General features: G+C 52.0%; 7 protein-coding genes across 7 annotated transcripts; 4 read left to right on the top strand and 3 right to left on the bottom strand.

The window, feature by feature from the left end:
• Window positions 1–1,263: 1,263 nt before the first annotated feature.
• On the top strand, window positions 1,264–1,959 carry nuo17.8 (NADH-ubiquinone oxidoreductase 17 subunit; the record flags this gene model as incomplete). The annotated part of the gene is made up of 3 exons (XM_014690600.1): window positions 1,264–1,383; window positions 1,491–1,729; window positions 1,821–1,959. The coding sequence occupies 3 exons, from the start codon at window positions 1,264–1,266 to the stop codon at window positions 1,957–1,959; spliced, it is 498 nt and encodes a 165-aa protein (XP_014546086.1).
• An 851-nt stretch (window positions 1,960–2,810) lies between these two features.
• RPS15 (40S ribosomal protein uS19) lies at window positions 2,811–3,628 on the bottom strand (the record flags this gene model as incomplete). Its single annotated transcript, XM_014690601.1, has 4 exons — window positions 2,811–2,880; window positions 2,974–3,270; window positions 3,415–3,491; window positions 3,614–3,628. 4 exons carry the CDS (start codon window positions 3,626–3,628, stop codon window positions 2,811–2,813), a joined length of 459 nt encoding a protein of 152 aa, XP_014546087.1.
• Window positions 3,629–5,832: 2,204 nt separating this feature from the next.
• G6M90_00g102600 (uncharacterized protein) lies at window positions 5,833–6,935 on the top strand (the record flags this gene model as incomplete). The annotated part of the gene is made up of 2 exons (XM_066131603.1): window positions 5,833–6,145; window positions 6,223–6,935. The coding sequence occupies 2 exons, from the start codon at window positions 5,833–5,835 to the stop codon at window positions 6,933–6,935; spliced, it is 1,026 nt and encodes a 341-aa protein (XP_065987675.1).
• Window positions 6,936–8,564: 1,629 nt separating this feature from the next.
• On the top strand, window positions 8,565–10,400 carry TUB1_1 (Tubulin alpha chain; the record flags this gene model as incomplete). The annotated part of the gene is made up of 5 exons (XM_014690603.1): window positions 8,565–8,576; window positions 8,771–8,829; window positions 8,913–9,223; window positions 9,342–9,845; window positions 9,925–10,400. The coding sequence occupies 5 exons, from the start codon at window positions 8,565–8,567 to the stop codon at window positions 10,398–10,400; spliced, it is 1,362 nt and encodes a 453-aa protein (XP_014546089.1).
• A 588-nt stretch (window positions 10,401–10,988) lies between these two features.
• Window positions 10,989–12,872, bottom strand: NOP12 (Nucleolar protein 12; the record flags this gene model as incomplete). The annotated part of the gene is made up of 4 exons (XM_066131602.1): window positions 10,989–11,429; window positions 11,521–12,630; window positions 12,704–12,770; window positions 12,862–12,872. 4 exons carry the CDS (start codon window positions 12,870–12,872, stop codon window positions 10,989–10,991), a joined length of 1,629 nt encoding a protein of 542 aa, XP_065987695.1.
• A 1,006-nt stretch (window positions 12,873–13,878) lies between these two features.
• Window positions 13,879–16,043, top strand: G6M90_00g102570 (uncharacterized protein; the record flags this gene model as incomplete). Its single annotated transcript, XM_014690605.1, has 4 exons — window positions 13,879–14,869; window positions 14,937–15,006; window positions 15,063–15,546; window positions 15,624–16,043. 4 exons carry the CDS (start codon window positions 13,879–13,881, stop codon window positions 16,041–16,043), a joined length of 1,965 nt encoding a protein of 654 aa, XP_014546091.1.
• A 593-nt stretch (window positions 16,044–16,636) lies between these two features.
• On the bottom strand, window positions 16,637–16,981 carry COA3 (Cytochrome c oxidase assembly factor 3; the record flags this gene model as incomplete). The annotated part of the gene is made up of 3 exons (XM_066131601.1): window positions 16,637–16,725; window positions 16,786–16,916; window positions 16,974–16,981. The coding sequence occupies 3 exons, from the start codon at window positions 16,979–16,981 to the stop codon at window positions 16,637–16,639; spliced, it is 228 nt and encodes a 75-aa protein (XP_065987545.1).
• Window positions 16,982–17,521: the final 540 nt, after the last annotated feature.

The following is a 17,521-nucleotide window of genomic DNA, read 5'->3' as shown; positions in this document are numbered from 1 at the left end:
AGGTCTGGAAGTCGTGTTAGTGCCGTGAGCTGTGAAGTATGCTATGGTCTTTTCCATTGGTAAGAAACCAAGTCATGGGACTGGCCAACGATGCTGCTGGTACCGAAACGGCATATCTGGCATCTGTTCAAAAAGTTGGATTGCAAAAATACAACAAAAAGGAAAGAGGCGTTTTATACGAAGCCAGTCCGAGTTGCTGGCCTCGACTTCTGGCCACAAGAGGCCTCCCCCTTTGCTCTCCCCAGCTCAACGACCGTACCCCCAAACAAAATTTCCGTCTCGAGCTCGTCACAAATAGTCGTGTTACACATGCAGGAACGCAATGATCCTTCATAGGAGGGGTGGACGAAATTCTCTCCACAGTTATTCACAGAGTATCGTGGCTTTTCCCCCTTCCTTGTTGCGAATGGTGTTCAGGTTTCGGGCTTCTGGGATCAGTAGCAGTCCCTTCTCCGGTATAAGATTCCCAGAGTCCAGGGATGGTGGCCTAGAGGGAGATTTTGCATGGGCTGCCAAATGCAGGCTGCTCATCGACTGCAAGACGGCAAGAGGCTTTCCTTAGGGTTCTCCGATTGGGCGTGAGAAAAAACAAGTTAATGCAGCCGTGCTCACCGTTGCGGAGAAGGAGGAGGCCATTCGCCGCCACAGTGTTGTACTTTACGGACGCATTGCTCTCATCGGTCTCCCATCGGTATTTACTTTTTGAGACATGGCTTCTGGCCAACCACGCTTGGATATTGCCACGTTGGCATTCTTGGCGATTAGGCATCGGCACATGGCTTTCTCGCTAGGACCGTCTCTGCAGGGTCCCAGGAGGGTGAGGGACTTTGCCCGGGAACAGCATTCTCCAGAGGCCTCTATACAGGTTCGGCGCATCGTTGGTGTTTTGGTGCAACATTGTGCTACGTCTTACCACTCGGCGCGATACCCTTCTATGGTCTTGTACACGGAGCACCATAAAACCGAGATTGGTAAGACGTCTCGTGAGAAAAGGTAGTGTCAAAGCAACCGCAGGGATTGGATCGCCGATTGCACCCGTGCAAAGTCTGAAATTGTGAAGGTTGATATCGTGTAAGTCCTCCAAGCTCTTCGTGTAACGCTCTTCATTGGGATAAATGTAAGCCGATACTCTGATTGGCCAGAGCCCGCTTACCTAAACACAAGTGGATTTGCAACACCAGACAACCTCACCTTTTGGCCCCGTCGCCTATCCAGCTCGTCCCTCCACGACCAGCATCAATTGACGACGCTAGCTCCGCCAAAATGTTCGCTGCACGACAGAGGGCAGGCCAGATTGCCCGGCAGCTTCCGCGGACAGCTCGCACCTACGCATCCGACGCCCATGGCCACCACAAGGCCGCCGAGGTTAACGAGTCTTTCGGGGTACGTTTTCTGGAGGAAAAGGGCGCACCCGCACCACCCGCACCGCGCTCCATTGCGAGGCATTGAATCTGGCTAACCGGGGGGGAAATTCTGGTGCGCCGTTGCAGAAAGGCTCCATCGCCACCGTTGCCGCCTTCTTCGGAGGTGTCTTGTTATATCAGTTTGCCCCCAAGCAGGGCGAGGACTCATCCGTCTCCAGCCTGATCAATAAGTATCTCTCGCGCAAGGAGGACTGGGAGGAGACCAATGCCCTGCACACCAGGGCTATGGAACAGGCTGGGTTCGACCGAAACCTCTTCGAGAACGCCTCCAACCAGCACAGATTCGTTGACGTTTCGTACCCTGAGTATGTTTCCTTGGCTCTGTCAACCAGTGGCGCACTTCTCGCCGCTGTGTAATTGGGACTAGAAGCGTTGGCTGACGCTTTCTTATTTTAGGGCTTTCCAATCTCACGCTCCCAGGAATATTCAGGCCGGTCATCTTGTGAACTTGGACCATGTGGTGGAGCACTATAAGCAGAAGCACCTCCAGGACGAGGAGAGGAAAGCGAGGAAATTGGCCGAGCAGAAGGCGTAGAACCGTGGGAAGCAAACTGTATAGTTAATCGCGATAGGAAGGAAATCGCATCATGTCCATATAGAAGAGACGTCTTCTTGTTCCTTTTATAAAATATTCATTCCTGGTAATTATCCATCTGCGGCTGTTTTGGTTCCTCCTTGGTGCAATTACCATGTTGCCATTTATTATAGCCATCTATGTTTGATGACTGGGCAACCTCATGCTACCGGTATTTCCTAGGTTATTGTATTTGTGAATGGGGAATCAAAGCCTTATACATGTGTCGCTCGCAGACGTAAGATGATGCAATATGCGAGTTTGAATGGGAGCGATCTGTGAATTGACAAGACCCATACGTGTACTATTCTTTTTGAGATATATTTAAGTGGAAGCGAACGCCAACTACCCTGTGCTTAAACTTGTGAGACGATGGAAAAGTCTGGAGGCATGATTCCGATAAGCAGGTACTGTCAAGGCGTGGACGGCGACACGTATCCACGGCAATAGATGGCTACGGATTGATTCTATAGTGATGCTGTGGCTCACTGAGACTCTCATTCTTGCTACGATGCCTGAAGGTTATGCAATGATTCACAGTAATCTACAAGCGATATTTGAGTGGCTCGTCCACTTGGTACTATGCATCACAATCAGGAATAGTACAATCGCACGCGAATTTCAAAACCAAACTGCGAGACACAGAGATGTGCAAAAAGCGACGATGCATCCTTATTGTACTATCATGGTACTCATAGTCATCACAGCAACCTTCGATAGAGGCATCGCCACTCTACCAAACCCAGTCCTTTTTCGCCCATAAATGTCCGTGAATGCAAAACCCACCCAAGACCAGCACCAAAACGACCTTCTTATTTGAGGGGAATGAAGCGAGAAGAGTTGGTGGCACCAATACCGGGTCGGCCGTGCTTGACGGGCTTGCTGCAAAGGTTGTTAGCAAATCGTGCTTACATGGCCATTGTCCAATCCACCTCATTGTTGCTCGAATCATGCTTGAGTGGTAGATAGACGTACTATGAGATAGAGAATTCAGCGAGGTAGTGGCCAACCATCTCAGGCTTGATCTCCACCTGGTTGAACTCCTTGCCTGAGTAGATACCAATGACGCTACCAATCATCTCGGGGACGACAATCATGTCGCGAAGGTGAGTCTTGACCAAGTCAGGCTTCTCGTTGGGCTTGGCCTCCTGCTTAGCCTTGCGGAGCTTCTTGATCAGACCCATAGGGCGGCGCTTCAGGCCACGGTTGATCCTGCGGCGGGCGCGGGCGTGGACAACATCACGCAGCTGGTCGGAGCTGAGGTCTAGGAGGCTGAGAAAAAAATTAGAATCATGCTAGGTCTTGGACAATGATGTGAAAAGAGAGATCGGGGTCGTTTCGTATGGCGTAAAGGATTGATTGGTGCATGTGTAATAAAAAGTCTATTTGGCGGTTTGGCCGTATGAAGCAACATACTTGTCAAGATCGATTCCTCGGTAGGAAAACTTGCGGAACGCTCTTCTCTTCTTGAGCTCAGCGGCCTCCTCGGCGTTCTGCAGTACAAAACCATGGTCAGCATCTATGCCACTTGACAATATCGATATAATTGCCCGTCTCCCTCCAGCACGGCCGTCGCCCCGGAGAGTGTTCGAAGACATCGAGGAATTAGACATACGTATTCGTCAGCCATGATCGCGGTTGTGGTGATTTCGGATTCGCCTATCGATGCACGGTATCGATGAGCGAATGTGGTGGCCGGGATGGAGTCGTTTTAGAAGGCTGTTGAGTCGCTTGCGGATTGACAAACTACCAATTTTGCTCGTAGGGTTTTCGTGCCCTTCGACCCTCATATCACGTGGTTATGTGTGACAGGCGACGACCCTCTTTCCTCTTTCCCCCGCACAGATTGAAATTGTGGGAGCCCGTCTTACATAACCACATAAATCACATGACCTGACCCAGGAATCAATGCTGTCGCAAGTCCAAGTGTCTCAGTTGTCATCCGCCTCCCGGGCCTTGACCGACAGAAAAACTGTCCAGGGACCTTCGACGCACTGCGGCTTTGTCTTGCGGCTGATGTTTGTTATGGCATTCGAATTTTTACAAGACGCAGCATATTCATCTGGAGGTCTCTTACTTTTCTGATGCACGGGTGGTTTTGCCATGACGTTTTTTTCTTTCTTTTGATAGCACATTCTTCTGAGACAGCAACCATGAATGTGACGAGACCGCTCAGTCTGTCTTGGCAAATGAGGTATTCACCAATACAATCTTGGGCGACGGATTTGTTCGGTTTGGTCAAACATGACACTCCACCCACCTGTACAATGATATGTCTCGTCTGTACTCCATGGAGCACTCGGTATATTGCCGAGCAGGTAGTAGTACTACTACGTATTCCGTAGACGAAACATGCTTGTCTTGGGGCCCCAAGTCAAGTCTCGCGAAAGTCAAGCGAAAGGAGGACTGGAAAACCGCCACGGAGTATTACATGTCACTGGATGGCCTGGTTTCCCCGTGTTGGCCCAACCAAAAGGCGGCCAAGCCCTGGGAACTTCTATAGTCGATGCTTGGTGCTCCGTATTATTGTACTCCGTACGTCGGCTCCTGTCCCAGTTCCCTTGGCGAGAAAAGTACTCCGTAGTACGTACATGCACCTCCGTACGAGGCTTGCTCAGGGGCCTCTCGGATGTGGTCTTGGTGTCGTGTCATATCACCGCCAAGCGCTCGGTAGACCAGTGACTATTCAGAACGCGTCCCCGCATGCGCATACATAGAGTTTTGTATTTGCTCCCTCATCAGACAGATTGAATGCAGGGCGACGGCGGGCAGTACCGGTGCCAGCCTCAGTCGGCTCCGACCAACAACATTAGAATGTAACGAGGAATTACTACTGGGCAGTACGGCGTACCACCAAGCTTGTGCGCGCCTTGGCAAGCCAAGTGCGCCACGAAATGCGTTACGTTGTCATTATTCACAAACGCGAACTACAGCAGGTGCGAACGCTGGACCAAAGGGCGCGGCGGCTTGGTGTTGCGAGGCACTGGCCCAGATCGACACTTTGAAGCAATTTATTTTGATACACGGCCCGGCCTGTACGTACCATGGGAAGCCGCCGTGATCAGAGCCATGGGCCAGCTTGGCCCCGATTGCTGTGAGATGAAGGCAAGGGGCGCCTCTGTTGGGCTGGGTTCGTCGGCATCGCCATGTCGGGGAGGCGGGTTTGAGTTTGAGATTTGAAAAAGTTGGACTGCCGAGCCACTTGAGCAGCTGGCTGGTCGACGCGGACTCGCACTTGGCAGCCCGGCGCTGAATGTTGTTGGGCTTGGCAGTCTCGGCGTCGTCTTCATTTCGCCGTCATGAGATACTGCCAAGCCTTGGAGCTCCAGCCCAAGCCCCAAACCACTTTCATGCTGAGCCGGCATGTTCCCCCCAGCAATTCCAGCACAGCAATGTGCTGCGATATGTTGCATTCATATACGGCCTTGTCCTTCCTCGCCGGTTTCTCTCTGCGCTCTGCTTTGGTTGGCCATTCATGCGTGCCGCGTCTAGAGCTCCCGCTTCATCAAATCAGCCATCCCGAAGAACCTCGCCTGTCTAACCATCCCTCGTCATCACCCTAGGTACAGACTCTGTCGGATAGAGGGCGCTGCGTATATGTCGTCAATCGAGCTGCTGAATCTTCGCGGCCTAGTTTAGAAGACCAACTCTGGAAGACGTCTTCAAGGCCATGTGTCCCTGCGCACGCAGAAAAGCATCTTCAGCTGTTGGCAAATGACCATATTGTCGCTTCGAAAACCCTTGTCCGTAAACAACGAGCTACGCCTTGGCCGACTGCAAAGACATATCACATAACCGGCGGGACAGCTCGCTGTTGGTGTCCATCGCCACAGAATGGCGTCTCCTCAATCAGCACTTGACTCTACGACTTCGACTCAACCATCTCCTCCCACACCACCCACATCGACCTTGCTATCTGCCACACGTACGAGCTCTACCTCGACAACCGCCACCCTTCCAGCGTTGACGACGCCATGGGGAAGTCCTCAGAGCTGCACCTGGACGTATGTTGTCAGTCACCCAGAGGAGACTGCCTCGCCAGGCGCCGTCGCATTTCTGGACCTCGAACCCATGCCCGGAGCCAGCACTTTGTCGTGTTATCCTAATGGCATGTTCTCATATGGTCGCACAGGCGTATTTAGTCCTGGTACGTGCCCTGGTGGGTGGACGACTGCATCAGTCCAATCGAATATAGACAGAACCACGGCTGTTTGTTGCTCCTAGTAAGTCTTGACCAACCAACTGCCGTTGTCGATTTGCACACGCTGACCTACGTAAGTGGATATACTTTGAATGGATCAGATTGTAGGCGCTCCGTGGCGACAGGCCTAGCCGTCCCCATCACCTACGACGCGATACAAGGTACATACGATGTTCTCACCCAGTCTACAACAACGTTGTATAGCGGCATGTTGGCAGTCAGCACCATTCAAGTGCAATTTACAGCCGAGGACAAGAAGGAACTGGGAATCGGCTCAGATGAAGATGGCGTACCTCGCACCTTGTCCATGGGTGCCCGTATTGGCATCGCCGTGGGTGCCTGCGCATTCGTATTGCTCTGCCTTTGCCTCATCTATTATATCCTTGCCAGGAGGCGCCGGTCTCGAGAGGGTTTGACCAAGGACCGTCTGATGCGAGACTTGAAAACTATGCATCGTCGCGGGCCATCGGCATGCGATGGCCCGTACGCGGGAGATTTGAGCATGTCTTCCACCATCTCTAGTACACAAGCACCATACGAGCGACATGAGCCGCCACCCGCATACGATCCGGGTCGCACGAGGAGGATTTCCGGAAGCCGCGATGCCTATAGTGGCAGACAGCGAGACGGACAAATTAGAGCGCTCAACGAGCAGAAGGCGGCGATAGAGCAACGCATCGAAGAATTGCAAATGCAGGAGACCTTGCCACATGAGCCATTGGCGCCCAGGCATTGAAAGCTCCGTCGGTCATAAATTGAGGGATAGATCTTGTTACTTGTTTCGCACGATACCTTTTGGGGCGTTTGGCGTATACCTGAGTCGGAACATTTTATGGATGGATTTGTATGGCATTCGGCGTATAAACACGAGGCACTGGCTAAGTACCTAGGTATTCATATGTCGTAATTAGAATCGATCGCGCAGTCGCATTCGTGGGAAATATTTACAAAAGGGTTTGCATTAACTACGGACATATTCAAGAACACGCTAATTTCGCTGTGACTGTCTATTCTCTCGACCAAGGGCAGAGGCACTGCCCCTTGCAGCCCATGAAAAGGATAGCTGGTGAGGGAATGAATTGCCAGCGTTGTGTTGTTCAGGGCTGCAATGACATGTCCTATTGATTAAACCGATTTACTAAACAGGTGAGTAGATGACCGGGCATTTTTGCATTGCGGGCTTTGACGCGCATTACAATATAGTGAGGCCGTTTCCAGATGCATTATCCGCATTGTCCTTTCGAGTTTCAGCTAAACGCCACTGTCCACGCATACTCATCTCGTTGCTGTGAAGACTACGACGAGGATCTTCATTAAGCATTGTTGGTGACAATGCTTGTGCGTACGAATGATATCTTCTATGGCTCGAGTTCCCAGGTGCCATGGATATATGGCATAACATGGGACTGGCTAGAGTATTTTCTAGCATGGTGAGGGGATGATGCCGAGGTTCTGCGGCATACCGACTTGACCTCAAAGCACTAAATATTAACACATTAAAGTATGCCTCAAGCTTCTAGGCGGACGGATGAGTAGTGAACCGCTGCGTCTAAACGGCCTCGTAGAGAACCAGCAGATTGTACATCAGTGGTCAGACCGTCCGATTGGCAGATACTTGAGCAGCTCAATGTTGTCCGGTCGTTGGTGCCCGTCTCCATGTTGCTATAGTAGTACATGAATTCAATGCGCTAGTGGAAATGTAGAGGTGACATGGCCGTTTGCGAGATATCTTGGCCAGTTGTTATCTGATGATGCGGCTGGACTAGCACGCATTTGACGGCTCACCAGACACAACAGCGCGTGGCCGAGTTGCCGAGGAGCAGGCACTTGAACGGGCGCATCTACGGAGTACTATCAACATTGAAGACTGGGCCGTCAATCTCAAGTGCTGTCAGGCTACCAGGCAGCTAGGCTCTAGCGCCAGCCACGGCCCCTGCATTCTGGAGACGTCGGGGCCCTCACCACTTTCACTGGAGGCTTGCGCTGGAGCGCTCCGGTCGGCCGCCAATTAGCGGTGAGCGGTCGACGTGACCTTGCAGCCTGCCGGGATTCAGGGTTTGGCGCAGGTACCAGGTACTGCTGGTGCAAACCGTCTCTCCACTCTCAGCACCCGCTGCCCCTGTGGCGCCGTGTGCTCAATTGCTCTAGTTCCAGTTGTTGGACGACATCGACCCCGCCATATGCCCACAGCATGTCCCAGGTAGAGAGAGTGTCGCCTGCTGGCAAATCATCGTCACCACCTCCTGTCTGCTCGAGCGGACCCTTTCCTCTTACCACAGCGCTGTGCGCCTCGTTCGTCCAACCGTCTCTAAGCATCCCGAGATAGCTTTGCCGTCGACCGGTTCTACGACTGTGTATACGAAAAATGAAGGGCGAGGTAAGGATTTGATAAAGTCATGAGCTGCCGCTGTGCTCGCGTTGCTACATGTCCGTCACTCAATGGGCCAGCACCACGTCCACCACAGCTGTTCCATGTTCCCCTGATCTCTCTCTTTCTCTCTCTGCCTCCATCTTTGCCTTTGCTGCCTTTTGCATAGCTGAGCTTCTGCTGACCGCCCTGGCTATAACTAGATTCTTCACCTTCACCTGGGCCAAGCTGGCGTCCAGCTGGGTAACTCTGCTTGGGAGCTGTACGTCGCTATCCTAGTAGCTACATGCCATCTATACACTCCGCTCAGGCTTGAAACAATATTTCTAACAATTGTCGATGCAGCTACCTCCTCGAACACGGCCTTGGCCCTGATGGCCGCCCTGACCCCAACGCCAAGGATGTCGGCGACCCAGGCTCTTTCGAGACTTTCTTCACCGAGACCAGCAATGGCAAACACGTTCCTCGATCCATCTTTATGGATCTTGACCCGTCTCCCATTGACGAGATCCGAACCGGCTCTTACCGTCAGCTCTTCCACCCCGAACTGTTGATCAGCGGAAAGGAGGATGCGGCCAACAACTATGCCCGTGGCCACTACACCATTGGAAAGGAAATGGTTGACACTGTCATGGAGCGCGTTCGCCGCGTTACTGGTGAGTAAATACAACCCGAGGCGGGCTCTCCACATTACCGTCATCGTGGAGGGGGAGATTGCTTGTCTTCTAGTCTGGTAGTGGTATTTTGAAACTAATTCGAGGGAACTTGGGATAGACAACTGCAACTCTCTTCAGGGCTTCCTGATCTTCCACTCCTTTGGTGGCGGCACCGGCTCTGGTTTCGGTGCTCTCATGCTGGAACGCCTTGCCACAGAGTATGGCAAGAAGACCAAGCTCGAGTTCGCCGTTTATCCTTCGCCTCGTACCAATACTTCAGTTGTTGAGCCTTACAATGCCGTCCTCTCCACGCACAGCACCATTGAGAACTCGGACTGTACTTTCCTCGTCGATAACGAAGCTGTCTACGACATTTGCCGCCGCAACCTGGATATTACCCGGCCCTCGCACGAGCATCTCAATCGTTTGATCGCCCAGGTTGTGAGCTCCATCACTTCGTCTCTGCGCTTTGACGGTGCTCTCAACGTCGATCTCAACGAGTTCCAGACCAACCTGGTTCCTTACCCACGTATCCATTACCCATTGATCAGCTATGCCCCCGTTGTTTCTGCTTCCAAGAGCAAGCACGAAAGCTTCAAGGTTGCAGACCTCACCTTCCAGTGTAAGTATATAAACCCCACAAACCTTAACGACTTCCCTTAGACCCCTGGGTATTTGTTCTGACATGGCGATTGAAACAGGTTTCGAGCCTAACAACCAGATGGTTGTCTGCGACCCTCGCAACGGCAAGTACATGGCTGTCGCTCTCTTGTACCGTGGCGACGTCGTCCCCCGCGACTGCACTGCCGCCATCGCACAAGTCAAAGCCAAGGCCTCCTTTAACTTGGTCGAGTGGTGTCCCACAGGTTTCAAGCTCGGAATCAACTACCAGAAGCCCATGGCTGTCCCCGCCCCCGCCGAAGACGGCGCTCTTGCCTCCGTCGAGCGATCCGTCTCCATGCTCTCCAACACCACCGCAATTGCCGAGGCCTGGTCCCGACTTGACCACAAGTTCGACCTTATGCACAGCAAGCGCGCCTTCGTGCACTGGTATGTTGGCGAGGGTATGGAGGAGGGTGAGTTTACGGAGGCTCGTGAAGATTTGGCTGCCCTCGAGAAGGATTATGAGGAGGTTGCTGCCGATGGCATCGATGCCGAGGAGGAGCTCGAATACTAAGGATGATGATTCATTCGCTACACTTCTGCCTCTTTACAGAGCTGGAGTCTCGATTGTCTTTGAGCTTTTGGACTGTCAAGCAGTAAAAGACTCCTAGTATGCTCAGTATACCTTGTTGAACGGAGATTTTGACCCTAATGGCCTTGGTATCAATAATATCGAGATGGGCAAAGTAACGGTGGAGATTACTGGAATGAATATAGGATCCTTTGGGAAGCGGGAAAAAAAGCCTTTTCATTTATTAATTGAGCGCCATACATAATATATAGGCAGTCCGCCTCGTTTGTTTGGCAGGCAGGCGAAATTGATGTTGAGATATCCCTTGGACTCGTTTATTTTATGCGTACTTATATTATGTCATGTCCTGGTTCGTGAGAAGATGTTTTTTTTTCATTTCATCCTTATTGGCGCTATAATCATGTCAATGGCTGATCTACTCTTTCCGAGGAACACCTGCAGTCATGTGAAAGTGTTTGAGACATGACGAGACAAATCTTGGTATTTAATGTGCCCATGCTTTTTAGCCGGTCATGCCTATAAATGAATGTAAACGCCAGAAAAAGGAAAAAAAAACATGAAGCCTAGCCTCTATGAAGACTTCTTCCTCCACTCGGCTGCTCTCTTGGTCGCCCTATTCTGAGGCCTCCCCTTGCCCTTCTTCTTACCAAACTTCAAATCCTTCGGTTTTCCATCTTTGGACGATGCGCGATTGCCCTCGAACACAACCTTTTGATTCGGCATGGTGTTGACACCGTCGCTGCCTGATTTCTTGCGGTGCATGAAGCCTCCTGCACGGCCGAGGAGCCTGTTTGCTCGTCCGGCGGCAGCTTGTTGTTCGGGAGTGAGTTTCGGCGAGTACTTTGTGTTGCGGGACTTGCTGTCGGCCGCGACCGCCTTCGCCAGAGCTCGCTCCTGTGTGCGGGCGGTCTTGCGAGGGTCCTTGGCTCTGGTTACGCGAAGTTCGCGGGGGAGCATGGGAGGGAATTTTTTGCCGTCGGAAAGGAGAGCCGCTTCGACATCATTGGCGTCCTGTAATGCCTGGGTCAACTATGGGTGAAAGAGATTGGGCGGCTGCGTTGGGGCGTAAAAACCCAAGAAAAAAAAACACAGAGAAACTTACGTAGAATTGGACGTATGCGAAGCCTTTGCCGACTCTGGTCGTGGGATCGCGAACGACACGGACATTCTCAACTTTGCCTGTCTTGCTGAATGTTCGCCAGAGCCCTTCTTCGATATCGGAGGGAACCTTGGTACGCTTCTTTTCAACATTTTCGCCCTCCTTGGTGGTGTTGACGACGGTTTCGTCGTCAACGAAGCCCAAGTTGCCGACAAATATGCACCGACGGTGGTCTGTGGGACTGGGGTGCGCAACGCTGTCTACACGAATGTGACGGCCTAGAACTTCGGTGCCGTTGAGCTTGGAGGCGACGAGTCTGGCGGCAGCTGGGGTAGAGAAGACAGCGTAGGCGTTGGTAGATTTGGTCGTGGCTCCCATGAGAGACTTTGTGATGTAGGCAGCTCTTTTGGGCATGGAGCCCGTAGAGAAGGCGACGGATCGGAAGCGGATGGATTCGAGTTTTTGGACAGGCATGCCGTGCGGATCCAGGACGGAGGAGAGATGGGTGAGAAGGGTCTTTTTGGCAGCTTTAGAGGAGATGGCTTCTGTTGAGACATTGGCCAGGAAGACTGTTCGTGACGCCTTTTCGATATCCGAGTCTGTAGATTTCTTTGCCAAGCTTTCGTGAACTGGAACCACATTTTCTTCGTCCTCATCGTCCTTCCCCTCTGCTTTTTGTCGCTTGCCCGAGGGTTCCTCTTCGTCATCCTTTGTCAACTCGGCCATGTACTTTGCTTCCAGGTCTTCGTTGTCGTCCTTTCTCTTCCGTTTTCTCTCACGTCTGGGTTGGTTCCCATCTTTACCTGCCTCCGAAACCTGGTCTTCACCTTCCGCCATGGAAATATCCTCCCCTTTTTCTACCAGATCTTCTTCACTATTTCCGTCCTCTCCCGCATCGTCATCACTGTCCTCATTACTTGAGGAATCGTCTTCACTATCCTTATCCTCGTCGTATTCTAGTTCTTCGCTAATCTCTGAGAGCTCCTCAACATCCTCTGCCGCATCTTCATCTTCGTTGTTTTCGGTCTCGGTTGCTGACTTGAGGGTCTCGCGAGGCTTCTTTTCCAGCAACGCAGAGTAGCGAGATGCTGAGGGAGCTTGCACAGGACCGGACTGTCAGGCGTTAGCTGCAATTAAACTATCAACAGATCATAATGATAATGATCAAGTGTATTCATGCACGTACACTGCTGGCAAACAAGGCGTCGAGGGTGGGGTCAATTGCTTTGGACGAAGCCTGCAACACTGAGCTTCTGAGCCTTGTTAGTCAAATGATTATTGGACATGAATGGAAAAAGAACAGCAATAAGGACCAAAAGATGATCAATTGCAGCCTCAACATACTTTTTAGCCATAGTTCGGGAGGACTGGCTGTGCGACCAAGCGTCAATGTTGTTTGAGAGGACTCGGTTTGCAGGCTTCGCTGTCAGCCAGTCAGTTGACCCTATCTGCGGCAAAAAAAAAAAAATAATAATCGATAAATGTTCCCCAAATTTCTGGGACGTTGGACCCCCAGTCGGAGAGCAGGTGCACTTGCAACCAAATGAGGCCAGGTCAAGTGGGCCACAACCACAGCCACCAGCCAGAGCCTTGCGGCCGGAAGAATGCGTCATTGGCTTCAGGCTCGCGGCTGGCCGTGCAAGGTCCCCATGACCTCGATTGTGCCGCGACTCACCGCCAGAAGTCCCACCATTTGCCTGCCCGCTGTCAGCGTTGCTACTACGGAGTATGCGCTGTACGAATGCCATCCATAGCCATGTTGCACAGCGATCAAATGGGCAGGTGCGAGTTGGTGGTCCGCCAACCGCGGGCTTGGTCACCACATGGTGCGCTGTCGCCCACCGCTGTCGCCCACCCTTGAGCGTCCACGCCGCACACACACAGCGCTACTCCGTACAGAGTAATCAAGGTCGTAGTTTATTTGCCCAGAGACGGAACTGTCACAGACGCCGCCGATTCTGCGCGAAAGCCGCCCGCCCTCTCGGTCCATGTCTTCCTCTTCTTTCGTCACCACACCTTTGCTCCTCCCCCCCTCCGTTACTACGATTGCTCTGTGAATGTTTCTTTTACATCCTATTTGTGCCGTCTTTGCCAATTCCACTGCTAGGCCGACCCGACCACCTCGCTGCAAACTGCAGATTCTGCCGCATCACCCACCCGTCCTCGTTTCTCTGCCAGACCTTGGGCTTGTGTGTGGTGCTGCCCAGCAGAGCTCCCAGAAAGGCCTCGTTCCTGCTCGCACCGCCAAAGAGCCCGTCTTTCCTCCGAGCAAGACTGTAGTTCCGGCCCTACTGCGTTTTTCATCTAGCAGAAGCACACTTTCAACACGATCGAGCGTCCACCGAAGGAGCCCGAGTAGTCATGGTGGCCACCACTTCTGTGCGCGGCACTGTGACGCCTCCAGGGCCCGGTGAAGCTGATATTGAGGACAGCAACGTTTCTAGTCCTCTCAGTGAGGTTGAAGACGGCGAAGCCAATGATGAGGACATTGAGCACATGCGGATGAACGGCCGCAACAATGACGCCGACAACTCGAATGCCAGTGGGGATGACCAGCCAGAAGCCGACACCAAGAATGGCGCATCTGACTCCGAAAGCGCTCTATCCGATGCCCATTCTGACGACAATTCAGAGGCCAATGATACCGAGGCTGAAACAGAAAGGCTTTACGACACACCGCGGAACCAACGACGACGAGACGTGGTAGTTGATCAGTACAACCAAGGCCAGATTTTCGAACACACCCCTAGCAAGCTAAGAAGCGCCTCCGGGTTGATTGGCGATGATGATAACAACCGAGACGACGATTCATTGTCGGCCGACGATGCGTCAGTGGTCTCTGGCGACGATTCTCCTACGAAACCCTCTGCTAGCAAAGACACTAGTGTCGACGGCGACGCCAAACGAGACTCACAAGAGAGGAAAAGAAAGCGTTCGCCCATGGCAGACCAATCCGAGTCAGATCAGCCGTTGCGAAAGCGAATCACTTCACTCGGAGCCGCCGAGACTGGTGCGGACGTGGATACCTCCATTGACGACGACACAACGCCGGCGATCCCCCAAAGCGGGGATCAATCTGCCGGTGAAGAGGACGACATCTCTGCAGCAAATCAAGACGCACCCACCGACGGTGAGCTCCCGGAGAAGGAATCTCGAGTCCCTAAAAAACTTACGCGAAACGGTTCCAAGAGGAAAGGAGGCTCTGGTGATAACTCACCTAGTGACACACCTGGGCCCGACCCCAATGGCGAACAAATAGACGTCGTGGAAGATGAAGACACGGAACAGAGAATTCAAGATGTTGAGGGCGACACAGACGAAGCTGATCTGGCTGCCAAAAGCATTGAGGAGGGTAGGTCACGGCCTAGCTCTGCCAATCAGTTCTAAATTCGACTCTCATGTTGCTAATCTGATCACAGCTGAGAAAAAGAACGCGGCTTTCAAGGATTGGTCTCATATTGAAGAAATGTTTGGGTTATTTAGAGACAGGTTTGTCATCTCTTTTGCTTTCAAGCGTTCACGATATTTAATTCACACCATCCTAGACTATACAAAGACCGTCTACAACGACTTGAGGAGGAAGAGCAATCATTGCTTGCACCCGTTCCGACGCACCCCGAGTATCTAAATATGAAGCAATGCTTAGATGACCGGTTAGACAAGAGAGTACGAGAGATGAACCACGAACTCGTCTTTCGAATCGAGGCCCACGAACGACGTGCCGTGGCAATACGAGCCCAAGTTTGGAGCCAGTATTTTCAGGCTGTTCGAGAAAAACGCGAGGCTGCGCTGGAATCACTCAACCGTCAATGGTACGAGGTTCAAACAGCGAGAAGGACTGCGCATAGTCTCCCAGATTATGGGCTACTCTTCCCCAAAGACCACGTGCAACGAGTACGAAATGCGGTTGCGTACAACACAGAAGTCTCCACTCTGGCGGGAATTGCCAAATATGAGGGCTTCCCTGCCGGCCCTGAACTAAAAGGGGCATCGGCAGCGGAGGTGGATGCCGATTTTGGCGCTATCGAGGTAAGGAAGTGACCCCTTGCCACCTGCTACTGCCTGCAAACTATCAGAATCACATCTGACTATATTTCCAACTGTAGCAAGTCCGACGGAGCCGGCAGAGAGGTACAGCTCACTTGCGAGATGATTACCCGAACCCTACATTCAGTCGTTTAGGTCCCGCGGGAGAGCAGTTCATTAAGGACACGCCATGGGCGAACCCGAAGCACTCTTCCCACAAAGCGCATCAGCAATTAGCAGTTCATACTAACAGCCGACAAGCAGTGACGGCCTCAGATAGGCGGCCGAATCAACACACAGCTCATGCGCCAACTGCGCATGCAGAGGCGAAAACGATGATTGATAGCCATACGCCAATTCGCAAGTCGCCTGCTGTGCTTCATCAGATGTCCGAACCACCTGAGCTATCACGGTCCGTATTAAGCCCCGCAGCACACCAGATGAAGCGAGTTGCAAGTATACCAAATATTGGCAGAAGCTCAAAAGCTGCAGCTGTATAGGCGCTAAGCTGTGAAGCCCCAGGATGTAGTTGGGGAGGCGGCCTTGCTTTTCTTTTGGACTTGTGCCGGCGAAATGCTTTCAGCAACGGATAAATGATACCCAGAACATTATGTTGGCTTTGGTTTGGTATATATGGTGTTTATTTCTTTGGACAAAACTTGACATGGACCAGAACCTCGTCGGAAAAAGTTTTGCATGGGTGGCGCGGCTTGCATTTGTTGTTCGGATGAATTATTATTAGGGAAGAAATCAGCGGCTTAGGAACAGGTGGGAATAATTGTGTAATGGAATTACGCAATCTGCCTTCCGTTTTATTCATACATAGCACGAAAAGATGGCGATGGTGGTATATCTCGCTATTATACAAAGGGGTGGGTGGTCTCATGTCATGGGAGGCGTTTATGGTTAGCGAAGTAGCTGCATCAAGACAGTCTTGTACTTTGCATTCACACATAAAATCTCAATCTCCCCATTCGATATCTCCTGATGCAACCATTGCCAATCCATATTAGATTTCTTTGTCGCAATGTTGATGGTGTTTGTCATTGTCCGTGCGTGGCATAAAATCCCATAAAACTCGTAGTTGCTTTCTCTATTTTGCGGGTACGGGATTTTGCGGCGCATCTGGGACTTTAACATCGTCAAAATCGTCTTGTCCGACAGCTTTTAGTGTGTACCAATCTATATCAACAAGTCAGACGGTTGATGCTGATCCAGGAAACGTGTTGACCAGCTCCTTACATATGCCCCCTACAACGGCAAGAAGACCCAGGCCAGTGAATGCATTCTTGAACAAGTAAGGCCGGCGCGCGCGAATAAGCGCCGGGCCCTGGCGATACCGGCGATCATAGTATGTTGAGTGTCCGCTGCTTCTGATGTTAGGTTAGAATCTGGTTTGCCGGACGTGGAAATTTGGAGGGATTGCGAACCCAGCCATGTTGATTGAATATCGATATTAAGACGCCAAATGGTTTCAGCGTGTTTCGACAGAGCCCCAAGTTGAGCAGAGCGAGTTGTGGACACAATGCACTGTGAATCCAGCCTGGCAACAATGTCCAGAGTTGCGTATGGTACGATCTATAATCCGAAGTTGAAGGTGCCGGGCGGCTCATTATCGGTTAAATGTACACTCATCACAGGGGAGCTGAGGCCAGGCACGGCGGCATCAGCCAGACTGCAGCTGGGCCCCATGACAGGGGTGGATCAACCCGCGTCTCATGCCTGGCTGCTGCCAAAACCTTGACTGCACCTCCAACAAAAGGCACTTATACCCAGACAACATTACGGGACCGTGGCAGCACGAGTTTTGCTTGGACCTTACCTTGACGGGCAGTACGGGAGTCAACGATTGGAACACAGAGCATGGGGGATGGTGGAAGGTAGCTGATTCGGCACCCCGAGGCTTTGTCGCGCGACCACAGAGCCGCCTCACGACGTCCAAGACCACGATCGAGCCCATGCTTATGTAGCGCCTTTT

The sequence above is a fragment of the Metarhizium brunneum genome, chromosome 6, assembly GCF_013426205.1.
Source record: "Metarhizium brunneum chromosome 6, complete sequence".
Lineage (NCBI taxonomy): Eukaryota > Fungi > Ascomycota > Sordariomycetes > Hypocreales > Clavicipitaceae > Metarhizium > Metarhizium brunneum.
Note: the sequence above shows the minus strand (reverse complement) of the source record. Positions and strands in the feature narration are given on the sequence as shown.